At 53.7% G+C, this 24,901-nt stretch overlaps 1 protein-coding gene across 1 annotated transcript in view; it reads left to right on the forward strand.

The window, feature by feature from the left end:
* LOC142290038 (cyclic nucleotide-binding domain-containing protein 2-like) overlaps nt 1–24,901 on the forward strand; it is a 381,880-nt gene that overhangs the window by 56,529 nt on the left and 300,450 nt on the right. The window contains exon 6 of the mRNA XM_075333985.1: nt 17,465–17,556. Within this exon, the coding sequence (XP_075190100.1) occupies nt 17,465–17,556 (92 nt within the window). The remainder of the gene's footprint in view (nt 1–17,464; nt 17,557–24,901) is intronic.

Genomic DNA, 24,901 nt, shown 5'->3' on the forward strand with positions numbered 1-24,901 from the left:
GGCGTCACACAATGACTGGCACAGAAAGGAAGCATCTGAGTAGCGGTTAGCCAGATAGGTGACCCTGGCTGCTGCATTAAGGATGGACTGTAGAGGGGAGAGTCTAGTTAGGGTGTCAGGGCCAGGCGGTCGGGCAGACCCAGGAGGTGGATCCACTGGGCCGAACTCTAAGATGATGGTAAGGAGTCCGGTAGCTGAAGCACTATGGGCAGCAGAACAGTCCGTGCAAGTGAGTGTAACGGAGAAGTCCCTGGGACCACGGAGTCACAGATGGTAGTCCGGGTGACGTAGCTCAGGTTCGGAAGCCGAGATGATGTCAGGCGGGGTCCGGAACCTTTGGAGTGAGATGACGGGTCACCGCAGGGATCCGAGATGGTACGGACTGTCAGATGGCAGACGGACAGCGTGCGGGGTTCAGGATTCAGCAGGACCGGATGCCGAGGCAGGATCAGCTCTAGAAGAGAGATACGTGAGTATGGCAAGGAGACACAAGGAGACCTGACTCCTAGCTTGGAAAACACGAAGATCAGGCCCCGCCCCCTTGGACAATAAACCCTTATATACCCTGTACCTGTTTAGCTTCATTTCCTGTTAATGGACGCTGGCCCTTTAAGAAAGGGTCAATGACCGCGCGCGCGCCCTAATGCGCATGCGCGCCGCCCGGGTGCCAGAAGCCAGGGAAGGAAGCTGAGAGGAGGACACAGGGGAGCCGGCCAGGGCCTGGGAAGCCGTCGGACGCCGGGATCGGAGGCCAGGGAACCTGGGAAGGACGGGCACCGGAGGCTGGAGAGCGGGGAGCGTGGCAGGTGAGCCGGGGAGCGGGGCTGAGGACCCGGGGAGCGGGGCAGAGGACCCGGGGAGAGGAGCCGAGGACCCGGGGAGCGTGACAGTACCCCCCCCCCCACGTCCCCCTCCCCGCAACCGGGACATGAAGGCACGGATCAGAGGAGTGCCCACGTTCTCCCTGGGCTCCCAGGACCTATCCTCAGGACCATACCCCTCCCAGTCCACCAGGAAGAACTGTCGGCCTCGAACAGTCTTCATGGCCACGATATCCCTTACCGCATAGATGTCGTCCTCAGCAATAGGAGGAGGAGCCGGACTGGCAGCAGCGGAGAAGGGACCAAGGAAAACCGGCTTGAGCAGAGAGACGTGGAAGGAGTTGGGAATCCGCATTGTGGCCGGAAGCCTCAGTTTGTAGGAGACCTCATTGATCTGGCTGAGGACCTTAAACGGCCCGATGTAGCGAGGACCCAGCTTGTAGGAAGGTATCTTCAATCGGATGTATTGGGAAGCAAGCCAGACCAGGTCACCAGGAGAGAAACACGGAGGGTCCAGGCGCCTCTTGTCGGCGTGTTTCTTCATCCGCTGGGAAGCGCGCCCAAGGGACGCCTTGACAGAGTCCCAAATGGTAGCGAAGTCACGGGCTACAGTATCAGCAGCAGGGACATCCGAAGAAGGGGATATAGGCAACGGGACGGAGGGCTGAAGTCCGTAAACGACATGGAAGGGAGATTTGGAGGACGACTCACTGATGTGGTGGTTATGGGAGAATTCAGCCCAAGGCAGAAGCGTGGACCAGTCGTCGTGATGGGCATTGACATAGTGACGTAAGAAGGAGGTCAAGATTTGATTGACCCTCTCCACTTGGCCATTAGACTGAGGATGGTAAGCAGAAGAAAAGTCCAGAGTCACTCCCAGATGTTTGCAGAGCGCCCTCCAGAAGCGGGAGGTGAACTGAGTTCCCCTGTCGGACACGATGTGGGATGGAAAGCCATGCAAGCGGAAGATGTGATGTATATAGGCTTCCGCGAGTTCCTGAGCAGAGGGCAGTCCGGCCATAGGGACGAAGTGAGCCATTTTGGAGAACCGATCCACCACGACCCATATGACTGTGTGCCCGGAGGATAATGGCAAGTCCGTAATAAAGTCCATCGCTATGTGTTGCCATGGAACTGAGGGTATAGGCAGAGGCAGAAGACGGCCATATGGCAGGTGCTTGGGCGTCTTGTTCCTGGCACAAGAGGAGCAGGCAGAGACAAAAGCAGCGACGTCCGTGCGAAGGGATGGCCACCAGTAATGGCGTACAATCGCACCCCATGTTCTCTTCTGACCTGCATGACCGGCGGTTTTTGAGGCATGACCCCAGTGTAAGACTTTTTGCCTGTCGGTCTCAGAGACATAGGTCTTCCCGGGCGGTATCTGGGCCAGGGTGACAGGAGCCACCGGAATAATCTTGCTAGGAGAGATGATAGGTTGGGTACTCTCCTCCTCCCGCTCCATGGGCATGAGAGACCTAGACAGGGCATCAGCGCGTACATTCTTGTCCGCGGGTCGGAAATGGAGCTGGAAATCAAACCTGGCAAAGAATAAGGACCACCTGGCTTGTCGTGGGTTCAGTCGCTGAGCGGACCGAAGGTATTCCAGGTTCTTGTGGTCCGTGTAGATAATCACGGGGTACACTGCTCCTTCCAGGAGGTAGCGCCACTCCTCCAGAGCCAGTTTGACCGCCAATAGTTCTCGGTCACCGATGGTGTAATTACGTTCAGGCGCTGAGAAGCTCTTGGAGAAGAAACCGCAAGTCACCATCTTCCCGGAGGAGGACTTCTGCATGAGCACTGCTCCGGCTCCAGAGGAGGAGGCATCCACCTCCAAGGTGAACTGGCGGTTTAACTCCGGTCGGTGAAGTACAGGAGAGGAGGCAAATGCTCGCTTCAGAGAGCAAAACGCGGCATCGGCCGCAGGTGACCAGTCCTTTGGATTAGCCTCCTTCTTGGTCAAGGCGGAGAGAGGAGCAGTCAGGGCAGAGAAGTGAGGGATAAACTGGCGGTAGTAGTTGGCGAATCCCAGGAACCGTTGGATTGCCTTCAGTCCAGAAGGGGGAGGCCAGTTGAGAATGGAGGAGACCTTCTTTGGATCCATCTGCAGCCCTGTACCCGAGATGATGTATCCCAGGAAAGGGAGAGAAGACTGCTCAAAGACACACTTCTCATATTTGGCGTAGAGACGATTCTCTCTCAGTCTTTGTAGAACCAGCTGTACGTTCTCTCTGTGGGTCTGGAGGTCCGGAGAGAAGACAAGGATGTCATCCAGATAAACTACTACACAGATGTAGAGGAGGTCCCGGAAAATGTCGTTCACCAATTCTTGGAATACGGCAGGAGCGTTACACAGACCGAAGGGCATTACGCAGTATTCATAGTGCCCATCGCGAGTATTAAACGCGGTCTTCCATTCGTCCCCAGAGCGGATACGAACTAGGTTGTAGGCACCCCGAAGATCCAGTTTGGTGAACACACGGGCTCCTCTGAGCCGGTCGAACAATTCGGGGATGAGCGGCAGAGGGTACTTGTTTTTTATGGTGATCTGATTCAAACCCCGGTAGTCAATGCATGGGCGTAGGTCACCCTCTTTCTTCTTAACGAAGAAGAAGCCTGCTCCCGCAGGAGAGGAGGATCTCCGGATGAATCCCCTTGCCAGGCTTTCTGTGATGTAGGTAGACATGGCCCTGGTTTCGGCTGGAGACAACGGATATATCCGTCCTCGAGGTGGTGTTGTTCCTGGGAGCAGGTCGATGGCGCAATCGTAGGGACGGTGTGGCGGAAGTACCTCAGACTCCTTCTTGTCAAAAACGTCTGCGAAGGACCAATAGGCCGAGGGCAGTTCCGGTAGGTTCTCTGGAACCGGAGGTCGTCGGATGGGTTGTATGGACTTCAGACACCTCTCATGACAGGCAGAGCCCCATCGGGTGATTTCGCCAGTACCCCAGCTGACTGATGGTTCGTGTGTCCGCAACCAGGGGAGGCCCAGCAGGATTTGATGGGACATGTGTGGAAGGACGTAGAGAGCAATGTTCTCGGTGTGCAGGGCACCGATACGCAGTTCGACCGGCCTGGTGACCCAGGAGATGGTATCAGCGAGGGGTCTCCCATCCACAGAGGCAATCACTAGGGGCTTATCGAGTGGAGTAACAGGCAACTGGTACTTGTCCACCGTGGCCTGCTGGATGAAATTGCCTGCTGCTCCAGAGTCGAGGTATGCCTCAGCCGTGAAGCGCGTCTCTCCCGCTGACACTTGCACGGTCCACATAACCGGGTCTGAGAGAGTCCCAGCACCTAGGGTGGCCTCTCCTACCAACCCTAGGCTTTGGAGTTTCCCGGCCTTTCCGGACAGGAGCGTAGGAGATGTGTGCCCTCTCCGCAGTAAAAGCAGAGACCTTTGGCGAGCCGCTCTGCTCGACGTTGTTCAGACCGCCGTACTCGGTCGATCTGCATGGGCTCGTGGACGGGAATCCCAGCTGTTGACGACTGAGGTACGGAGGGCTTCTGTGGAGGAGAGGAATGCCGTACCGGACGTCTCTCACGAGATAGCTCTTTGGAGCGCTCCTGAAAGCGAATGTCCACTCGAGTTGCTAGGGCAATCAGGGCATCTAGGGTGGAGGGCATGTCACGACCCGCCAACTCGTCTTTGATGCGACTCGAGAGTCCTTCCCAGAAGGCGGCTGTTAGGGCCTCGTTATTCCACCCGAGTTCTGAAGCCAAAGTGCGGAAACGGATGGCATATTGGCCTACCTTCAGTGTTCCTTGACGTAAGCGGAGAAGGGATGAAGCAGACGCAGAGGCGCGTCCCGGCTCGTCGAAGGTGCTGCGAAAGGCCTGCAGGAACTCTTGAAGGTCCTTGGTCATAGGGTCCTCCTTCTCCCACAAGGGATTCATCCACGCCAGTGCCTCGCCCTCTAGGTGAGACATGATGAAGGCGACCTTGGCTTGGTCGGAGGCAAACAAATGTGGCAGCTGCGTGAAATGAAGGGAGCATTGGTTTATGAAGCCCCTGCAGGTCTTGGGATCTCCGGCATAACGAGGTGGTGAAGCCAAACGGAGTCGGGAAGCATCCGAAGAGGCTGCCACGGGTGCGGGAGCCGTGGATTGACTAGTGGAGGCCCGGAATGTTGAAGGCGTAACTGCCGCTTGTAACGTGTACAGGCGGGTGTCCACGGAAGTCATAAAGTTCAGCATGCGGGTCTGGACTTCACGCTGGCGTTGGAGTTCCTCTTGCAAGGCCGCTAGTGCTGCAGCGGGATCCATGGCCTGATCTTACTGTCAGGGCCAGGCGGTCGGGCAGACCCAGGAGGTGGATCCACTGGGCCGAACTCTAAGATGGTGGTAAGGAGTCCGGTAGCTGAAGCACTATGGGCAGCAGAACAGTCCGTGCAAGTGAGTGTAACGGAGAAGTCCCTGGGACCACGGAGTCACAGATGGTAGTCCGGGTGACGTAGCTCAGGTTCGGAAGCCGAGATGATGTCAGGCGGGGTCCGGAACCTTTGGAGCGAGATGACGGGTCACCGCAGGGATCCGAGATGGTACGGACTGTCAGATGGCAGACGGACAGCGTGCGGGGTTCAGGATTCAGCAGGACCGGATGCCGAGGCAGGATCAGCTCTAGAAGAGAGATACGTGAGTATGGCAAGGAGACACAAGGAGACCTGACTCCTAGCTTGGAAAACACGAAGATCAGGCCCCGCCCCCTTGGACAATAAACCCTTATATACCCTGTACCTGTTTAGCTTCATTTCCTGTTAATGGACGCTGGCCCTTTAAGAAAGGGTCAGTGACCGCGCGCGCGCCCTAATGCGCATGCGCGCCGCCCGGGTGCCAGAAGCCAGGGAAGGAAGCTGAGAGGAGGACGCAGGGGAGCCGGCCAGGGCCTGGGAAGCCGTCGGACGCCGGGATCGGAGGCCAGGGAACCTGGGAAGGACGGGCACCGGAGGCTGGAGAGCGGGGAGCGTGGCAGGTGAGCCGGGGAGCGGGGCTGAGGACCCGGGGAGCGGGGCAGAGGACCCGGGGAGAGGAGCCGAGGACCCGGGGAGCGTGACATAGGGGGAGACCAATTAATAGAGAGTTACAGTAGTCAAGGCGAGAGTGGATCAGGGCCACGGTGAGGGTTTTTGTCATTTCCATTGTGAGAAAGGGGCGGATTCTAGAGATGTTCTTGAGGTGCAAGCGGCAGGTGCGGATCCTAAATATGTGATTAGCACAAGAAACCTACCACTATGTGACTGTGGGATAGCGAAGGACAGTGGCTGTTATGCTGACCCTCACGCCAGGGGACCCAAGGCTATCCCTAACCTCAGCGTTACTCCTGATGGTAGTGATGCCCATTCCTGGCTATGCTCCTGACCAGAACTAATCTGATTCCCCCTTCTACCAGGGAAAGAAGGGGTAGAAGTGAGATGGAACACATATAAAGACAGACAGGGGAAAACCAAAACTCTGACATACTGCACACACACTGAAATAGACAAAGAGAGACTCAGGAGAAAAGCAAGAGCAGGAAGGTAGCAACAAAAGGCAACAAGGGTTAACTCCACAACCACACTCAGCAACAAGTACCACAATCAACTAGATAGTCTGGATCACAACACCGCACCAGACCAGCTAAGATAAACTATAGCTGGCATAGAAGGAAGGATCTAGCCAGCAAATATAGGAGGAGAGCAGATATAATTGGCTCCCCCATAGAAAGTGATCAAAGGAGACTAACAAGCAGACTAGCAGAGATACACTCTTGTTAGCCTGCCTATGAACTACCACTCTGCAGGTCGACGCCCGAGTCACCAGAGAAGTTATTGGGTACAGTGTCAGAATCTGTAGCCTAAACAGATCCTGACACCACCATGACATTTGGCACAGTTTATAAAAAATCTTCATGTGACACAAAGTTTATGAAGGACAGATTTCTGGTTTTGATGGTGCCCCAGAGTTCTTCTTTTTTGGGGAACTTGGCAAGCATGTTGTGACTACACAAAATAGTCCTAAGTGTGGTGCAGAATGTGGACTACCTGACAAACCCACAGCTAATCGTCAATCAGTCACTATTCACAACAGAGACTGATCCCTTTGACTATGCCATGGTATTGTGGCTCCCCTGTAGCTTTAGTCGCCACAGGGTACTACACCTCACTTAAGGTGCAGTATTCATCTCGGGTAAGGAGGGGGTAAATCACTGGTGTTTCCACATTCCACCTTACGTACAGTTTAGGTGCATTCTCACTGGGGACTGGACTAGGGTAGGCTGGGGGTGGCCATCACGAAGCATGGGACTTTCCCGGTCACTAGGATAACCACCGGGGGCAGGCACCACTTGGGGTAGAAGTAGGAGCAATCTGGACACAACCTTCAGTCAAGTAAGGACTTCAGTTCTGGTGACACAACACCACTTTCTTCTCTCTTTTCTTCACGGGACCCGAGGATTGGAGCTGGAGGCTCAGCCCGGGTTCCTCACTTCTGAAGGGCAACCCTTAGGAAAGGACACTTTCAAGCACCGGTGGTTATGTGACGCCCTGGGCAAGCCAGGGGTCACAGGTCATCACACCACCACACCCTACACCCCAGTTAGGAACACCCAAGCTACCAAAATCCTTGTTGCCTTCCTCCAGGGGCTGGTGTCCACACCAGGGGGTGGGCCAGGCGGTTGGCTCCGCCCACCGAGGAGTTCACAGCCCTGGAGGCGGGAGGAACCAGGTAGTTTAGCTCAGGCAGAGCTTGAGTGAGGAACAGTAGAGTTCAGTTAGGGAAGTGAAGGAGTAAACAGTAGAGTAGAGTGAGGAAAGTGAAGTGAAGTGGAAGGAAGGAGGAGTGAAGCTAAAGAGAGAAGCTGAAGTGACAGTAGTAAAGCCTGAAGTTGGTCCGGCTGTGTGCCCGGACAGTGACAGCAAGGTCAGCAGACGGCGGTGATAGTCCGCAGGGGTGACTGCTCGGAGGTTGCTGGAAGGACCGCGGACGGGTAGTGGCCCGGTGGTCTGGAGCAGTATACGAAGAACAGTCAGCACCAGGGCAGGGGCCTTTCGGATCCCGGCAAGGCTAGGAGTCGCCATAATTTGCCAAATCCGTCAGTGAAGGGGACGTCTGTCTCCAAACAACCAAGTCCCGATTGAAGGCAACAGTCCGACCGTTACGCCAGGGCACCAGTTTCTCAGGGCCAGCGCCTGCGGGCAAAGTAGGGCTCCTCCGGCCCATATCCAAGCCGGGGAGCGGGTTACTGGTGGGAACCCATCGCAACCATCATCAACTTAGGTGCAGGACAGAGGGACCGTCACCGTCACCTACTGGGGAAAGCAAGTGCAGCCGTCCGTGGGAACCGTCTTTCCAGCCGTGTGTTTTACCGAAAACTGTGTCAACGTCTCAGGCAGAGTGAGTACCACAGTGCCGCAAGGCAGAGCGCTGCCCCCGCGTCCCTGCACCCCACCAAGCCCTGCATCACCCACCTAATCACTGGGCCCCGGGATCACCAACCCCTACCCACGGAGGGGCAACACAACAACTGGCTGCTCCATACCATCCTTCCCGGGATCCCCATACAGAGCAGCGGTGGTGTCAGCAAATCACCACAACCGTGGGTGGCGTCACGGACAATAACCAATCCCCACACCCAAAAATCCCCTTTCACTCACGGGCGAGGAGCGCCGCTAGAGTCCCTGGGATCCGGCCCATCGCTCGAGCCACCGAGCAGCAGCAGGCCGCAGCAGCCGCGGCAGCCGGACCCGAGCAGTGGGAGAGCGCGGCGTCCCCTCCTCCGCCCGCGACAACTTGGCGTCACGAACAGGATCTTACCGCTCTGCCGTTGGGTAGAGGTGCGCCTTGTAACCGCCGGAGGCATCCGGCTGAAAAATTTCAGAAGTCACCATCTTTGGCGCGAAAAGTTCCCGCTCGAGCGTCTTCTCGAGTAGCAGAGGCGCGAAGGCCAAAACCCCGCCCCGATTAAGGAGGGGCCGAAAAGAAGCTAAGGGGGACGCAATGGCGGCTGGCTGCATGTGAGAGCAGCTATAAAAGCGGGGACGCCAGGACTCTGCAGACATCTTGTTCCTGGGAAAAGCCGCCAGCAGCATGTGGATGCCGTCCCGCGACACCGTAGCCCCCGCGCCTGGAACCGCGGCGTGGGTGGAGATCCGGACCGCGCAGCTCTACCAACGGCTGCAGGTCAGGATGCAGCTCCTCATGGAGGAGTGGGAGACCGACATGGCGGACGTTATAGCAGCCGTGCGGAGACGCGAGGAGGAGGCGGAGGAAGGGAGGGTGAGTGACCCACGCCCCGATGCCCTGGAAGGGTCGGTCATCGCGGCTGCGGGACCCGGTCCAAGCCCTCTCTCCCCGCTGCCTCCCTCGCCACCCGTCTCGGAAGCTGTGACCCCGCCACTAGGCCTGCTACCACCGCAACCGGTAGCACTACCCAGCATGCCCGCCCAGGCGGGCCGATTTGCAGCCGGAGCCCGTAGTCGACCGGAGGTGCTGCCTTGGAAGGCTCCGAAAACCGCACCGGAGGCGTCTCCAGAGAAAATCCCCGAGCCGGAGCTGATGGACCGTTCCGAGCCGGAGGCCCAGCTGCGGAAAGCCCCTGTGCCCATTCCCCACACCTCGGCTGAGGTAGCGCCGGGTTGTCGCTGCAAGGTGGCGCCTAAGGCCAAGACGCCGCAGGACTTGCCGCCCAGATCTCTGACAGTGGGCAACGTCCAGAATGTCCCGCGGGGCCCGACCCGTGCGCCGGAGCTCGCAGCAGCGCCGTATTGGGACAGGGAGCCGGTACCGCCGGGCCTGGAGATCGGTGAGAGAGAGAGGAAGAAGGCCGAGCTGGTGGCCCGAGCAATTAGGGAAAAGGTGAATCTCCGCCAGGCCGCATTCCGTGTCCGGGGCCCGCTGTATGAAGGACAGGTGAGGCGGTTTGATGTCCGCCGGGGCTATGGGTTTATATATGAACCGGGCCTGGAGGCCGAAGTGTTTGTAGCCCGGCGGGATGTGAATGCCCACCTGCCCGAGGAGCACCCCGGCCGTAATCTGATGCCGGGTGACATTGTACAGTATACCCGGCACTGTGGAGAGAGGGGGTGGTTCGCCCTAGATGCAAAACTGAGGGGCAGCCAGGAGAGCCGAGTGAGTTCTGCACCCCCTCCCTCGGATGAAGCTGGATATCAGGAGTAAGGGCAGCGGAGCACCGTTGTCCAGTCCCCGTTGGGACCACCACTGAGTTGTTTGTTTGAAAAAGTTTGCAAATGAAAGTGATCAACTGATGGAGTTACCTGATTCTACTGTGATTAGGAAACCGGCCGTTGCCGGCACCGTTGTCCCCGTGGGGACCGTTTGAAAAAGTTGCATGGAGGACTTTCCATGGACAAGCCCGTGAACTTGCAGGGCAACCACAAACGCTAGAGGCATGTAAATAAGTTGTGTTACCGTTACCGTTTCCGCAGTTGCCGCCTCCGGAGAGGCAGGTTGGAGGGAGGGCCCTCAGCAGAGCAGGCTGGGGCCCAGCCACCACAGGAACCGGTGGCTACCCTCTGGAGGGGAAGGACAGATCCCGCTCGGGTAACTTGTGCTGGACTTGGGTCAAGGGGTGCTGCCTGGGTTTTAGGGGCAGCATCAGGGCCAGGTTGCTTGGGTGGGAGAGAGCGGAGACCGTAACCGTAAACCGTTTTGCAACGTTTAAGAAATGTGCCTCCCGTTGTGGGATGATGTTATGATTTATATGTTACCGTTTACCTTTTTACATATTTTACAGAAAATAAAACCGGTGTTGGACGGGCAGCCCGCGGACGGTCTGCATTTTGCTAAGGGGGAATGTGACGCCCTGGGCAAGCCAGGGGTCACAGGTCATCACACCACCACACCCTACACCCCAGTTAGGAACACCCAAGCTACCAAAATCCTTGTTGCCTTCCTCCAGGGGCTGGTGTCCACACCAGGGGGTGGGCCAGGCGGTTGGCTCCGCCCACCGTTGAGTTCACAGCCCTGGAGGCGGGAGGAACCAGGCAGTTTAGCTCAGGCAGAGCTTGAGTGAGGAACAGTAGAGTTCAGTTAGGGAAGTGAAGGAGTAAACAGTAGAGTAGAGTGAGGAAAGTGAAGTGAAGTGGAAGGAAGGAGGAGTGAAGCTAAAGAGAGAAGCTGAAGTGACAGTAGTAAAGCCTGAAGTTGGTCCGGCTGTGTGCCCGGACAGTGACAGCAAGGTCAGCAGACGGCGGTGATAGTCCGCAGGGGTGACTGCTCGGAGGTTGCTGGAAGGACCGCGGACGGGTAGTGGCCCGGCGGTCTGGAGCAGTATACGAAGAACAGTCAGCACCAGGGCAGGGGCCTTTCGGATCCCGGCAAGGCTAGGAGTCGCCATAATTTGCCAAATCCGTCAGTGAAGGGGACGTCTGTCTCCAAACAACCAAGTCCCAATTGAAGGCAACAGTCCGACCGTTACAGAGAGACACCGCCACCGCCAGGGCACCGGTTTCTCAGGGCCAGCGCCTGCGGGCAAAGTAGGGCTCCTCCGGCCCATATCCAAGCCGGGGAGCGGGTTACCGGTGGGAACCCATCGCAACCATCATCAACTTGGGTGCAGGACAGAGGGACCGTCACCGTCACCTACTGGGGAAAGCAAGTGCAGCCGTCCGTGGGAACCGTCTTTCCAGCCGTGTGTTTTACCGAAAACTGTGTCAACGTCTCAGGCTGAGTGTGTACCACAGTGCCGCAAGGCACAGCGCTGCCCCCGCGTCCCTGCACCCCACCAAGCCCTGCATCACCCACCTAATCACTGGGCCCCGGGATCACCAACTCCTACCCACGGAGGGGCAACACAACAACTGGCTGCTCCATACCATCCTTCCCGGGATCCCCATACAGAGCAGCGGTGGTGTCAGCAAATCACCACAACCGTGGGTGGCGTCACGGACAATAACCAATCCCCACACCCAAAAATCCCCTTTCACTCACGGGCGAGGAGCGCCGCTAGAGTCCCCGGGATCCGGCCCATCGCTCGAGCCACCGAGCAGCAGCAGGCCGCAGCAGCCGCGGCAGCCGGACCCGAGCAGTGGGAGAGCGCGGCGTCCCCTCCTCCGCCCGCGACAACTTGGCGTCACGAACAGGATCTTACCGCTCTGCCGTTGGGTAGAGGTGCGCCTTGTAACCGCCGGAGGCATCCGGCTGAAAAATTTCAGAAGTCACCATCTTTGGCGCGAAAAGTTCCCGCTCGAGCGTCTTCTCGAGTAGCAGAGGCGCGAAGGCCAAAACCCCTCCCCGATAGAGGAGGGGCCGAAAAGAAGCTAAGGGGGACGCAATGGCGGCTGGCTGCATGTGAGAGCAGCTATAAAAGCGGGGACGCCAGGACTCTGCAGACATCTTGTTCCTGGGAAAAGCCGCCAGCAGCATGTGGATGCCGTCCCGCGACACCGTAGCCCCCGCGCCTGGAACCGCGGCGTGGGTGGAGATCTGGACCGCGCAGCTCTACCAACGGCTGCAGGTCAGGATGCAGCTCCTCATGGAGGAGTGGGAGACCGACATGGCGGACGTTATAGCAGCCGTGCGGAGACGCGAGGAGGAGGCGGAGGAAGGGAGGGTGAGTGACCCACGCCCCGATGCCCTTGAAGGGTCGGTCATCGCGGCTGCGGGACCCGGTCCAAGCCCTCTCCCCCCGCTGCCTCCCTCGCCACCCGTCTCGGAAGCTGTGACCCCGCCACTAGGCCTGTTACCACCGCAACCGGTAGCACTACCCAGCATGCCCGCCCAGGCGGGCCGATTTGCAGCCGGAGCCCGTAGTCGACCAGAGGTGCTGCCTTGGAAGGCTCCGAAAACCGCACCGGAGGCGTCTCCAGAGAAAATCCCCGAGCCGGAGCTGATAGACCGTTCCGAGCCGGAGGCCCAGCTGCGGAAAGCCCCTGTGCCCATTCCCCACACCTCGGCTGAGGTAGCGCCGGGTTGTCGCTGCAAGGTGGCGCCTAAGGCCAAGACGCCGCAGGACTTGCCGCCCAGATCTCTGACAGTGGGCAACGTCCAGAATGTCCCGCGGGGCCCGACCCGTGCGCCGGAGCTCGCAGCAGCGCCGTATTGGGACAGGGAGCCGGTACCGCCGGGCCTGGAGATCGGTGAGAGAGAGAGGAAGAAGGCCGAGCTGGTGGCCCGAGCAATTAGGGAAAAGGAGAATCTCCGCCAGGCCGCATTCCGTGTCCGGGGCCCGCTGTATGAAGGACAGGTGAGGCGGTTTGATGTCCGCCGGGGCTATGGGTTTATATATGAACCGGGCCTGGAGGCCGAAGTGTTTGTAGCCCGGCGGGATGTGAATGCCCACCTGCCCGAGGAGCACCCCGGCCGTAATCTGATGCCGGGTGACATTGTACAGTATACCCGGCACTGTGGAGAGAAGGGGTGGTTCGCCCTAGATGCAAAACTGAGGGGCAGCCAGGAGAGCCGAGTGAGTTCTGCACCCCCTCCCTCGGATGAAGCCGGATATCAGGAGTAAGGGCAGCGGAGCACCGTTGTCCAGTCCCCGTTGGGACCACCACTGAGTTGTTTGTTTGAAAAAGTTTGCAAATGAAAGTGATCAACTGATGGAGTTACCTGATTCTACTGTGATTAGGAAACCGGCCGTTGCCGGCACCGTTGTCCCCGTGGGGACCGTTTGAAAAAGTTGCATGGAGGACTTTCCATGGACAAGCCCGTGAACTTGCAGGGCAACCACAAACGCTAGTGGCATGTAAATAAGTTGTGTTACCGTTACCGTTTCCGCAGTTGCCGCCTCCGGAGAGGCAGGTTGGAGGGAGGGCCCTCAGCAGAGCAGGCTGGGGCCCAGCCACCACAGGAACCGGTGGCTACCCTCTGGAGGGGAAGGACAGATCCCGCTCGGGTAACTTGTGCTGGACTTGGGTCAAGGGGTGCTGCCTGGGTTTTAGGGGCAGCATCAGGGCCAGGTTGCTTGGGTGGGAGAGAGCGGAGACCGTAACCGTAAACCGTTTTGCAACGTTTAAGAAATGTGCCTCCCGTTGTGGGATGATGTTATGATTTATATGTTATTGTTTACCTTTTTACATATTTTACAGAAAATAAAACCGGTGTTGGACGGGCAGCCCGCGGACGGTCTGCATTTTGCTAAGGGGGAATGTGACGCCCTGGGCAAGCCAGGGGTCACAGGTCATCACACCACCACACCCTACACCCCAGTTAGGAACACCCAAGCTACCAAAATCCTTGTTGCCTTCCTCCAGGGGCTGGTGTCCACACCAGGGGGTGGGCCAGGCGGTTGGCTCCGCCCACCGAGGAGTTCACAGCCCTGGAGGCGGGAGGAACCAGGCAGTTTAGCTCAGGCAGAGCTTGAGTGAGGAACAGTAGAGTTCAGTTAGGGAAGTGAAGGAGTAAACAGTAGAGTATAGTGAGGAAAGTGAAGTGAAGTGGAAGGAAGGAGGAGTGAAGCTAAATAGAGAAGCTGAAGTGACAGTAGTAAAGCCTGAAGTTGGTCCGGCTGTGTGCCCGGACAGTGACAGCAAGGTCAGAAGACGGCGGTGATAGTCCGCAGGGGTGACTGCTCGGAGGTTGCTGGAAGGACCGCGGACGGGTAGTGGCCCGGCGGTCTGGAGCAGTATACGAAGAACAGTCAGCACCAGGGCAGGGGCCTTTCGGATCCCGGCAAGGCTAGGAGTCGCCATAATATGCCAAATCCGTCAGTGAAGGGGACGTCTGTCTCCAAACAGCCAAGTCCCAATTGAAGGCAACAGTCCGACCGTTACAGAGAGACACCGCCACCGCCAGGGCACCAGTTTCTCAGGGCCAGCGTCTGCGGGCAAAGTAGGGCTCCTCCGGCCCATATCCAAGCCGGGGAGCGGGTTACCGGTGGGAACCCATCGCAACCATCATCAACTTAGGTGCAGGACAGAGGGACCGTCACCGTCATCTACTGGGGAAAGCAAGTGCAGCCGTCCGTGGGAACCGTCTTTCCAGCCGTGTGTTTTACCGAAAACTGTGTCAACGTCTCAGGCTGAGTGAGTACCACAGTGCCGCAAGGCACAGCGCTGCCCCCGCGTCCCTGCACCCCACCAAGCCCTGCATCACCCACCTAATCACTGGGCCCCGGGATCACCAACCCCTACCCACGGAGGGGCAACACAACAACTAGCTGCTCCATACCATCCTTCCCGGGATCCCCATACAGAGCAGCGGTGGTGTCAGCAAATCACCACAACCGTGGGTGGCGTCACGGACAATAACCAATCCCCACACCCAAAAATCCCCTTTCACTCACGGGCGAGGAGCGCCGCTAGAGTCCCCGGGATCCGGCCCATCGCTCGAGCCACCGAGCAGCAGCAGGCCGCAGCAGCCGCGGCAGCCGGACCCGAGCAGTGGGAGAGCGCGGCGTCCCCTCCTCCGCCCGCGACAGTTACCTCTAACTTATCCATGATTGGCTGGATCCCATCACGGTGGAGACCGGCACCTCCCAGTAAAAAAAAGGACAGTGAGTAAAGATCTGGAACCGCGACTACTGTGTCCGCCCCTTCATTGCCGTCACCGTAGTCCCATGCTTCGGCGCCAAGGGCCACTACTACCTCCATCATCCTTCCTGGGGCCTAGCTTCACCTGCGGGAAGCTGCAACATCACCCACCCCAGAGGACAGCGACCGCAGCAGCGGCTAATCCCTGGCCGCATATGTGACGCCCTGGACTAGTCAGGTAGTCACATACATACCAACATACACACCCCCCACCCTAGACAGTTACAACAGTCAATCAAAAACCCTTGTTGCCTCCCTCCAAGGTCTGATGTCCACACCAGGTGGGGCGGAGCCAGGTGGTTGGCCCCACCCACCGAGGAGTTCACAGGCCTGGAGGCGGGAAAAGTGTGAGATCAGTTTTGGAGGTGGAAGTGAGAGGAGTAAACACTTCTGGTGTCTGGGTAGGAGCCCAGGCACTGACAGCAAGGTTGGCAGATGGTGGTGGCAATCTGCAGGAGTTGGTGGAACTCTGCGAAGCCGTAAGGACCGGGGTCGGGCGTTGGCCTGCCGGTACAGATTCGGGGAGCGGAGTGAAGCTAAGCACACAGGCAGGGCCATCGGACCCTGACCAGGCTTGGAGCCGCCGTCAATAGTCAAATCCGAGTGTGACAGGAACCCCAGGGGTTCCCCAACAACCAAGTCCTGACAGAAGGCAACAGTCCACACCGTGAGGATATACAGCCACCGCCACAGGCTAGAGATCCAAGGGCCAGCGCCTGCGGGCAAAATGGGCTCCTACGGCACCTATATGCCGGGGAGCGGACGTCCGGTGGGCAACCACAGGAGTCAGAACATTCTAAAAGGTGCAGGGAAAGACAGCCACCATCAGCCATCCGGGGAGAGCACAACAACAACGCTGCAGCCGGCTGCGGAACCCGTCCATCCGGCCGTTTTGGTTTACCAAAGACTCTGTCAGTGATTGTCTGAGTGAGTACACCAGTGCCGTCCGGCACCGCGCCGTGCAGTCCCTGCACCCCAGCCATCCAGCCTCCCCGTTACATCACCGGGCCCCGGGATCACCAACCCCCTACCCACGGAGGGGACAACATCCTAGCTGTTCCCTACCATCTCTCCCGGGATCCCCGTTACCAGCAGCGGTGGTGCCATCATCACCACGACCCGTGGGTGGCGTCACGAACAATCTTCCTAACCACACTATCCCTTTTCACTCACGGGTGAGGAGCGCTGCTCGAGTCCCCGGGTCCGGCCCACCGCTCGAACCACCGAGCAGCAGCAGCAGAAGCCCCGGACCCGAGCGTGGCGAGCGCGTCCCCCTCCGCCCGCGACACATACCGTAAGTGGCGTCACGAGACAACTACCCCCTTCATCCCATCCACCATCCTCATCCCCTTTTATTGTACATCTTGGAGCCACGAAGCCGGGCAGGGCCACCCGTGACATCTCGGACCCGACATCACCGGCCTGGTGATGAGTAACAATTAACCCCTGCCAAGTGGGTGCTACAGTATTACAAGGGAACCCCCATAGGTGGTATATGTAGGAAGCTAGACCCACCCATCTCTCCAGCTACCCGTGAACCTGGCCCTATGAACACTTTAGCACAGTGGCACTACACGTACCAGAACGAACCTCTGGGTTCACACCACTTTCGTGGTACCTGCCTGCCATTTACAACATAGCCGGTCACCATCTTACAACCATCACAGGTGATAGAAAGCATTACACAATGACTGTCCATGTAACGTAGAGTTATGCCCCATCCTCAGCAGAGAGAGACCCTCTTTCCGGCTACTCTCTGCTCTGGATAAGTGTCAGCAATTTTACCAATGTCAGACCCCCTCCTAAATACATTTGTGAACTAGACAAACCATTTAAATAACATATTTGTCTCTGCTGCATCTTTTAAGTTTGCAGAACAGGCAGGGTAACACTTTGCTATCAGCCATTAAGTAAGTAACCAGGTGTAGAACCCATCTGTTATGTGGAATAAATGAAATTTACAGTGATTTTCCTCCTTATCGATCATCCGGATGATTTTTTGGGTAACATATTTTACCAATCATAAACAGTTTCTTTGCCGGCAGGAGTTATGTGCACGGAGGCCGCCGCCGCTCAACTTCTGAAGCTTTTTACTGTCAGGATTGATTCTTAAGTCAATGAATTGTGACAATGCAATATAATCTTTCCATATGCATGAGACGATCCCTTCAATTACAGGCAATGCTGTCTCTGAGGATGACGGTGAGCTCATTTGCTGGATATCCGGTGCACATACAAGAGAAGATCGCCAAGGTTGGATGGTATGAATGGTAAGGAAAGTGTGAGAAGAACTTTTAAAGATCATTTCCTTAAGTCCTTTAAATCGTCACTGTCATTTCAACAAACTTTGCACAATTGAATAGCATTTGTAACATATCTCGTCTTTTTCTCCACTTATGAGCCATTTCTTTTCCTCCCCACTGCCTCAAGAAAACTCATCATCCGCTCTAATAAACTCCTAAAATTTGTCAAATCAAGAAAGGCTAATCTGATCATGAAGCATCAGATTACAGCGGACTATGTAAAGGGAAGGGAAAAGGAGGGAGCTGCAGAGAGAGGAAGAGGCAGAGAGACAAACTGAGACACTTCTGCTTTCTAGTAAGTGTTTTATCTCACTCCAGTGCAGGGTTCACAGATACACTGCTCACTACTGCACTATAATGTCCTTTATGTTGCTGCAGCTTCTGATCATGTGCTAGATAGAACAGAGGTATAATTAGAGTCCGTTGGACTATGGTGCAAAATTTGGCTCCCACCTACATGTAGGTCAGATATATGGTTACTTGTAGTGCTCTAAACAAGTGTGTCCCCCTCATAATATACTAGTGTCCCCATCCAGTACTAATTTCACTCATACTTGGCCCTTTCCTGGTATAATGTCCCCCATCCTGTACAAATTTCACTCATACTTGGCTCCTTCTTGGTATAATGTCCCCCATCCTGTACTAATTTCACTCATTATTGGCCCCTTCCTGGTATAAAGTCCCACATCCTGTACTAATTTCACTCATACTTGGCCCCTTCCTGGTATAATGTCTCCCATCTTGTACTAATTTTACTCATTTTTGACCCCTTCCTGGTATAATGTCCCCCATGCTGTACTAATTTCACTCATTCTTGGCCCCTTCTTAGTATAATGTCCCCCATCCTGTACTAATTTCACTCATTCTCGACCCCTTCCTGGTATAATTTCCATCATCCTGTACTAATTTCACTCATTCATGATCTCTTCCTGGTATAATGTCCCCCATCCTGTACTAATTTCACTCATTCTTGGCTCCTTCTTGGTATAATGTCCCCCATCCTGTACTAATTTCACTCATTATTGGCCCCTTCCTGGTATAATGTCCCACATCCTGTACTAATTTCACTCATACTTGGCCCCTTCCTGGTATAATACCCCCATCTTGTACTAATTTTACTCATTTTTGACCCCTTCCTGGTATAATGTCCCCCATGCTGTACTAATTTCACTCATTCTTGGCCCCTTCTTAGTATAATGTCCCCCATCCTGTACTAATTTCACTCATTCTTGACCCCTTCCTGGTATAATTTCCATCATCCTGTACAAATTTCACTCATACTTGACCCCTTCCTGGTATAATATCACCCATCCTGTGCTAATTTCACTCATTCATGACCCCTTCCTGGTATAATGTCCCCCATCCTGTACTAATTTCACTCATTCTTGGCCCCTTCCTGATATAATACCCCCATCCTGTACTAATTTTACTCATTCTTGGCCCCTTCCTGGTATAATGTCTCCCATGCTGTACTAATTTCACTCATTCTTGGCCCCTTCTTAGTATAATGTCCCCCATCCTGTACTAATTTCACTCATTCTTGGCCCCTTCCTGGTATAATACCCCCATCCTGTACTAATTTTACTCATTCTTGGCCCCTTCCTGGTATAATGTCCCCCATGCTGTACTAATTTCCCTCATTCTTGGCTCCAACCTGGTATAATGTCCCCCATCCTGTACTAATTTCACTCATTCTTGGCCCCTTCCTGGTATAATACCCCCATCCTGTACTAATTTTACTCATTCTTGGCCCCTTCTTAGTATAATGTCCCCCATCCTGTACTAATTTCCCTCATTCTTGGCTCCAACCTGGTATAATGTCCCCCATCCTGTACTAATTTCACTCATTCTTGACCCCTTCCTGGTATAATGTCCCCCATCCTTTACTAATTTCACTCATTCTTGGCCCCTTCCTGGTATAATATCCCCCATCCTGTACTAATTTCACTCATTCATGACCCCTTCCTGGTATAATGTCCCCCATCCTGTACTAATTTTACTCATTCTTGGCCCCTTCCTGGTATAATGTCTCCCATGCTGTACTAATTTCACTCATTCTTGGCCCCTTCTTAGTATAATGTCCCCCATCCTGTACTAATTTCACTCATTCTTGGCCCCTTCCTGGTATAATACCCCCACCCTGTACTAATTTCACTCATTCTTGGCCCCTTTCTGGTATAATGTCCCCCATGCTGTACTAATTTCACTCATTCTTGGCCCCTTCCTGGTATAATACCCCCATCCTGTACTAATTTCACTCATTCTTGGCCCCTTCCTGATATAATACCCCCATCCTGTACTAATTTTACTCATTCTTGGCCCCTTCCTGGTATAATGTCTCCCATGCTGTACTAATTTCACTCATTCTTGGCCCCTTCTTAGTATAATGTCCCCCATCCTGTACTAATTTCACTCATTCTTGGCCCCTTCCTGGTATAATACCCCCATCCTGTACTAATTTTACTCATTCTTGGCCCCTTCCTGGTATAATGTCCCCCATGCTGTACTAATTTCCCTCATTCTTGGCTCCAACCTGGTATAATGTCCCCCATCCTGTACTAATTTCACTCATTCTTGGCCCCTTCCTGGTATAATACCCCCATCCTGTACTAATTTTACTCATTCTTGGCCCCTTCTTAGTATAATGTCCCCCATCCTGTACTAATTTCCCTCATTCTTGGCTCCAACCTGGTATAATGTCCCCCATCCTGTACTAATTTCACTCATTCTTGACCCCTTCCTGGTATAATGTCCCCCATCCTTTACTAATTTCACTCATTCTTGGCCCCTTCCTGGTATAATATCCCCCATCCTGTACTAATTTCACTCATTCATGACCCCTTCCTGGTATAATGTCCCCCATCCTGTACTAATTTTACTCATTCTTGGCCCCTTCCTGGTATAATGTCTCCCATGCTGTACTAATTTCACTCATTCTTGGCCCCTTCTTAGTATAATGTCCCCCATCCTGTACTAATTTCACTCATTCTTGGCCCCTTCCTGGTATAATACCCCCACCCTGTACTAATTTCACTCATTCTTGGCCCCTTTCTGGTATAATGTCCCCCATGCTGTACTAATTTCACTCATTCTTGGCCCCTTCCTGGTATAATACCCCCATCCTGTACTAATTTTACTCATTCTTGGCCCCTTCCTGGTATAATGTCCCCATGCTGTACTAATTTCACTCATTCTTGGCCCCTTCTTAGTATAATGTCCCCCATCCTGTACTAATTTCACTCATTCTTGGCTCCAACCTGGTATAATGTCCCCCATCCTGTACTAATTTCACTCATTCTTGACCCCTTCCTGGTATAATGTCCCCCATCCTTTACTAATTTCACTCATTCTTGGCCCCTTCCTGGTATAATAACCCCCATCCTGTACTAATTTAATTCATTCTTGGCCCCTTCTTGGTATAATGTCCCCCATCCTGTACTAATTTCACTCATTCTTGGCCCCTTCCTGGTATAATGTCTCCTGTGTATCTCATCCTGTGCATCTTCCAGTAATTATGTCCTTCATCTGACAATATGTGCCCCTTGCAGGAGAAATTTCCCCCATCCTGGACCTATTCCAGTAATATAATCCAACATTTTGGACCCTTACCAATAATAATGTCCAACATACTGAGCATCTTCTAATAATATAATCCAACATCCTGGGCCCTTACCAGTAATAATATCCAATATACTGGGCCCCTACCAGTAATAATGTCCAACATACTGGGTTCGTTCTAGTAATATAATTCAACATCCTTGGACCCTACCAGTAATAGTGTTCAACATACTGAGCCCCTTCTTGTAATAATGTCTTACATCCTGAGCCCCCCTTCCAATAATAATGCCCAACATCCTGAGCCCCTTCTTGGTATAACGTATGCCATACTGGCCCTCTTCTTGTTTTAATTTCCACCATCCTGAGCCCCTTAGTGGTATAATGTCCACCTTCCTAGGCCCCTTCTAGTAATAATGTACCCCATCATAGTATATTATACCCATCCTGGTCCCTTCCAGTTATACATGTCCTCCGTGCTGAGCCCCTTCCTTTAATAATGTCCTCCAACCTGCAATAATGATGTCAAAATTCCTGTGCCCCTTTAAGTATGAATAGTCCCCATCCTGGGCCCCTTCCTATCATAATGTTGAACATCCCGGACCCCTTCCTGGTATAATATTCCTCATTATGGGCCCTTTCCTGCTATAATGTTCCCCATCCTGGATCCCTTTCTGTAGTAATGTACCTAACATGGCACCCTTTTTGGTATAATATTCCCCATCCTGGGACTCTTCCAGTATAATGTTCTCCATCTTAGGCCCCCATCCTGGTATAGTGTCCCCCATCCTGGTACAATGTCAATATCCAGTCCCATTCTAGTAATAATGTTCCCTCTCATCCTGTAATGTTCCTTGTTCTGCCAATGTTCTCCAACACATTAAAACAGAAATATTACTCTATCCTTAGCGAGCAAACCATAGTCAACTGTCAGTGTCCGAGTCGGCTATTGAAGAAGACGAGGGTCTTCTTCGGTAGCCGACTCGGTCACTGACAGTTGACTTTGGTTTGCTCGCTAAGGGTGATACATGACATGACTGCTATGCGCCGACTGTGACTGGAATGCTGATGTCAGCTACTGGCCTGTGATTGGTGTGATGTATTGCAGTGCAGGGACCCTGTGAGTCTCTGCACTGCAATACATTTCAACTGAATGTACATCTTCTCACGCAGATCCAGCTGTAATAGGCACTGGCGTCGGCAGACCCCCTTCAAGCAAAGACCTGGCCATAGTCACCCCCTCTGCAACCACGATTGTCACGCCCCTGACATAGAGACAGGAGAACAAGAATCCCTCATGTCAGTGTGTGCTTTGTATGGGAGACATCAAACAGCAAAAATGCAAGATACAAGTCATATAATTGCCAAAATCATTCTCCATGAAAAGTCAAAAGAAATGACAGCTCTGCATTATTTTGATCAGACCTCCATGATTTTAGCCGCCATTCATTATCTCTTTTGCATATTTTACCTCTGTGTCAGTCTTCACTGCAGCTCTAGCATTCAGTTTATGAAGCAAAAAGGCTCTAAATGAACAATGTTGTGAGTTACACCCATATTTCATACCGTCATCCAGTGTACAAGGAGCCACAGTAAGGGGCCTAGATAACAATCACTGCTTTGCCTAAATGACGCTCCTACATAATTGATAAAATTACAATTCTATACAGTGCAGGCGCCAATATACACTGTAAAATAATATACTGTACTGCGCATAACTAGCAGCCCCAAGCCAAACTTAAGCAAATCCCCCCATAATGTGCTGAAATAATACTGACATACAGTGACCAAATACCATCCATATACAGTTCATACAATATTGACACTGCGTAAGTAGCAGCTCCATATAATGCCATTATATCCTGACCTAAAGTGCTCAAATAAAACCAACATACAGTAGCCAAATAAAAGCTGTACATATGGTATAAATTAATACCAGTGCATAAGTAGCAGATACATACAGTACAATGTTTAAAGGGGCTGTCTAGGCTTGGGGTGCAAGTCTGTAGTCACTTTATGCAGTAAATCCTCACTGTGCGCAGTGTGCACACTGTCGGGAGTAGGCGGGTGGATAAGCATAAGCATGCAATCTGCATATTTCCAGAAACATTCCAACTAGATGTATCCACCTTTGCTCAATTCACTTCTATTGCGTGAGGCTGCACATGTCTAGTCGGCACATGTACAAATCGCAAACTTGAGGTCATGCACTCTGTGATGGTGGAATAAGGGGGGTTATGTATCATTTTGTTGTCAGTCATTGTACAGGGGGAGGAGGTGAGCTGTGACATAACCTATTGCGAATGGTGGATTCTGTGTTATATACTGTATATAGAGGTGTTATCAATCATTGTACAGGAGGAGGAGGTGAGCTGTGACAACATTTATTGTGAATGGTGGATCCTGTGTTATATACTGTATATAGAGGTGTTATCAATCATTATACAGAATGGGGAGGAGGTGAGCTGTGACAACATTTATTGTAAATGGTGGATCCTGTATTATATACTGTATATAGATGTGTAATGGGATCAACAATTCAGACTGCATCATTAATGTAGAAATGGATTTGAATATTGCTTCAGCACTTGCCCACAAGGGGGCAGTGTCAGACTGTGCAATCACAAACACAGGTGGGAAATCCCCTGCTGCAGCTTGTGTGTTCTAACCAGGAAGAGAAAGTGCGGGAAAGTGGTTCAGCCCCGGAGCTCGGCCAGGAGAGAGCTGCGTGTGGTCTCTCTGAACACAGGGCTCTTTTGCCACCGGATTCTTGGAGCAATCACCCTGTGGAAGTGGTTCCTGCCATCCCCGGGCTGCAGGACTTTGTTTTCACCAAGGATCTAACCGGACTGCAGAGCATCGCACCCTGAGTGCAAGTACAGGGGCCGTGACTCCCTTCTTCTGCTCGGTGTGCCCCGGGACTAAAAGACTGATTAGAATCCGTTACCAGCGGGAGAAGATCAAAGGAAAAGACCGAGGAGCTGCATCCCTTCAGCGCTGCACCGGGACCCCTCATCATGAGACTCCAGGCCTGCGACGTGGGAGCGGCATCTTCTTCTGGGATAGACTGGTACGTGATTGTAGGGAAAGTTAGGGAAAGTTGCTGCCATTTCTTTGTTGTTTTCTTCCTTTCTTTTTGCTGCGTACCCGGAAGGAGTGTAGATCCGGGGGACTCCACTATACACATGTGCGCAGATAGTTCGGTTGATTGTGTTATAAATATGTTTTATTGTAAAGAAATGTTACTACCGGTAAAATCTGAGTATGGGGATTTTGTTGGAATAGAACATACACACACACCCGTGGCCCTACCACCGGTCGCTTCATGTGGCGTAGTCGGCAGGATGTGTGACCAACAAAATCATCCCCCGGTAGTAACTTATAACCGGACGGCTCCCCCGACGTCTATTGTCAATCAGGTGAGAAAGTTTGACGGACGGAACTATCCTGTAACTGAATGGACTGAACAACTTAAGATAGTGGGGGAAATGTATAACACTGATCCTAAGACCTTAGCAGAAATGGCCATGCTAACATTAGAGGGGGAAGCGTGGACGACAGTCAGGCTGGAGACGGTTAGGGGCCAGCGTACGTTGGATGACTTGGTGCGGGTGCTGGAGAACACCTATGGGCCGACCACTTATGCGGGAACATTGTGCTATATGTTCTTCCGGCGTACACAGCTCGAGTCGGAGGACATTCCTCAATATGCCAATGCCCTTCAAGTGCTGCTAGAACAAGCCTGTAGAAAAGAAGA

The sequence above is a fragment of the Anomaloglossus baeobatrachus genome, chromosome 2, assembly GCF_048569485.1.
Source record: "Anomaloglossus baeobatrachus isolate aAnoBae1 chromosome 2, aAnoBae1.hap1, whole genome shotgun sequence".
Lineage (NCBI taxonomy): Eukaryota > Metazoa > Chordata > Amphibia > Anura > Aromobatidae > Anomaloglossus > Anomaloglossus baeobatrachus.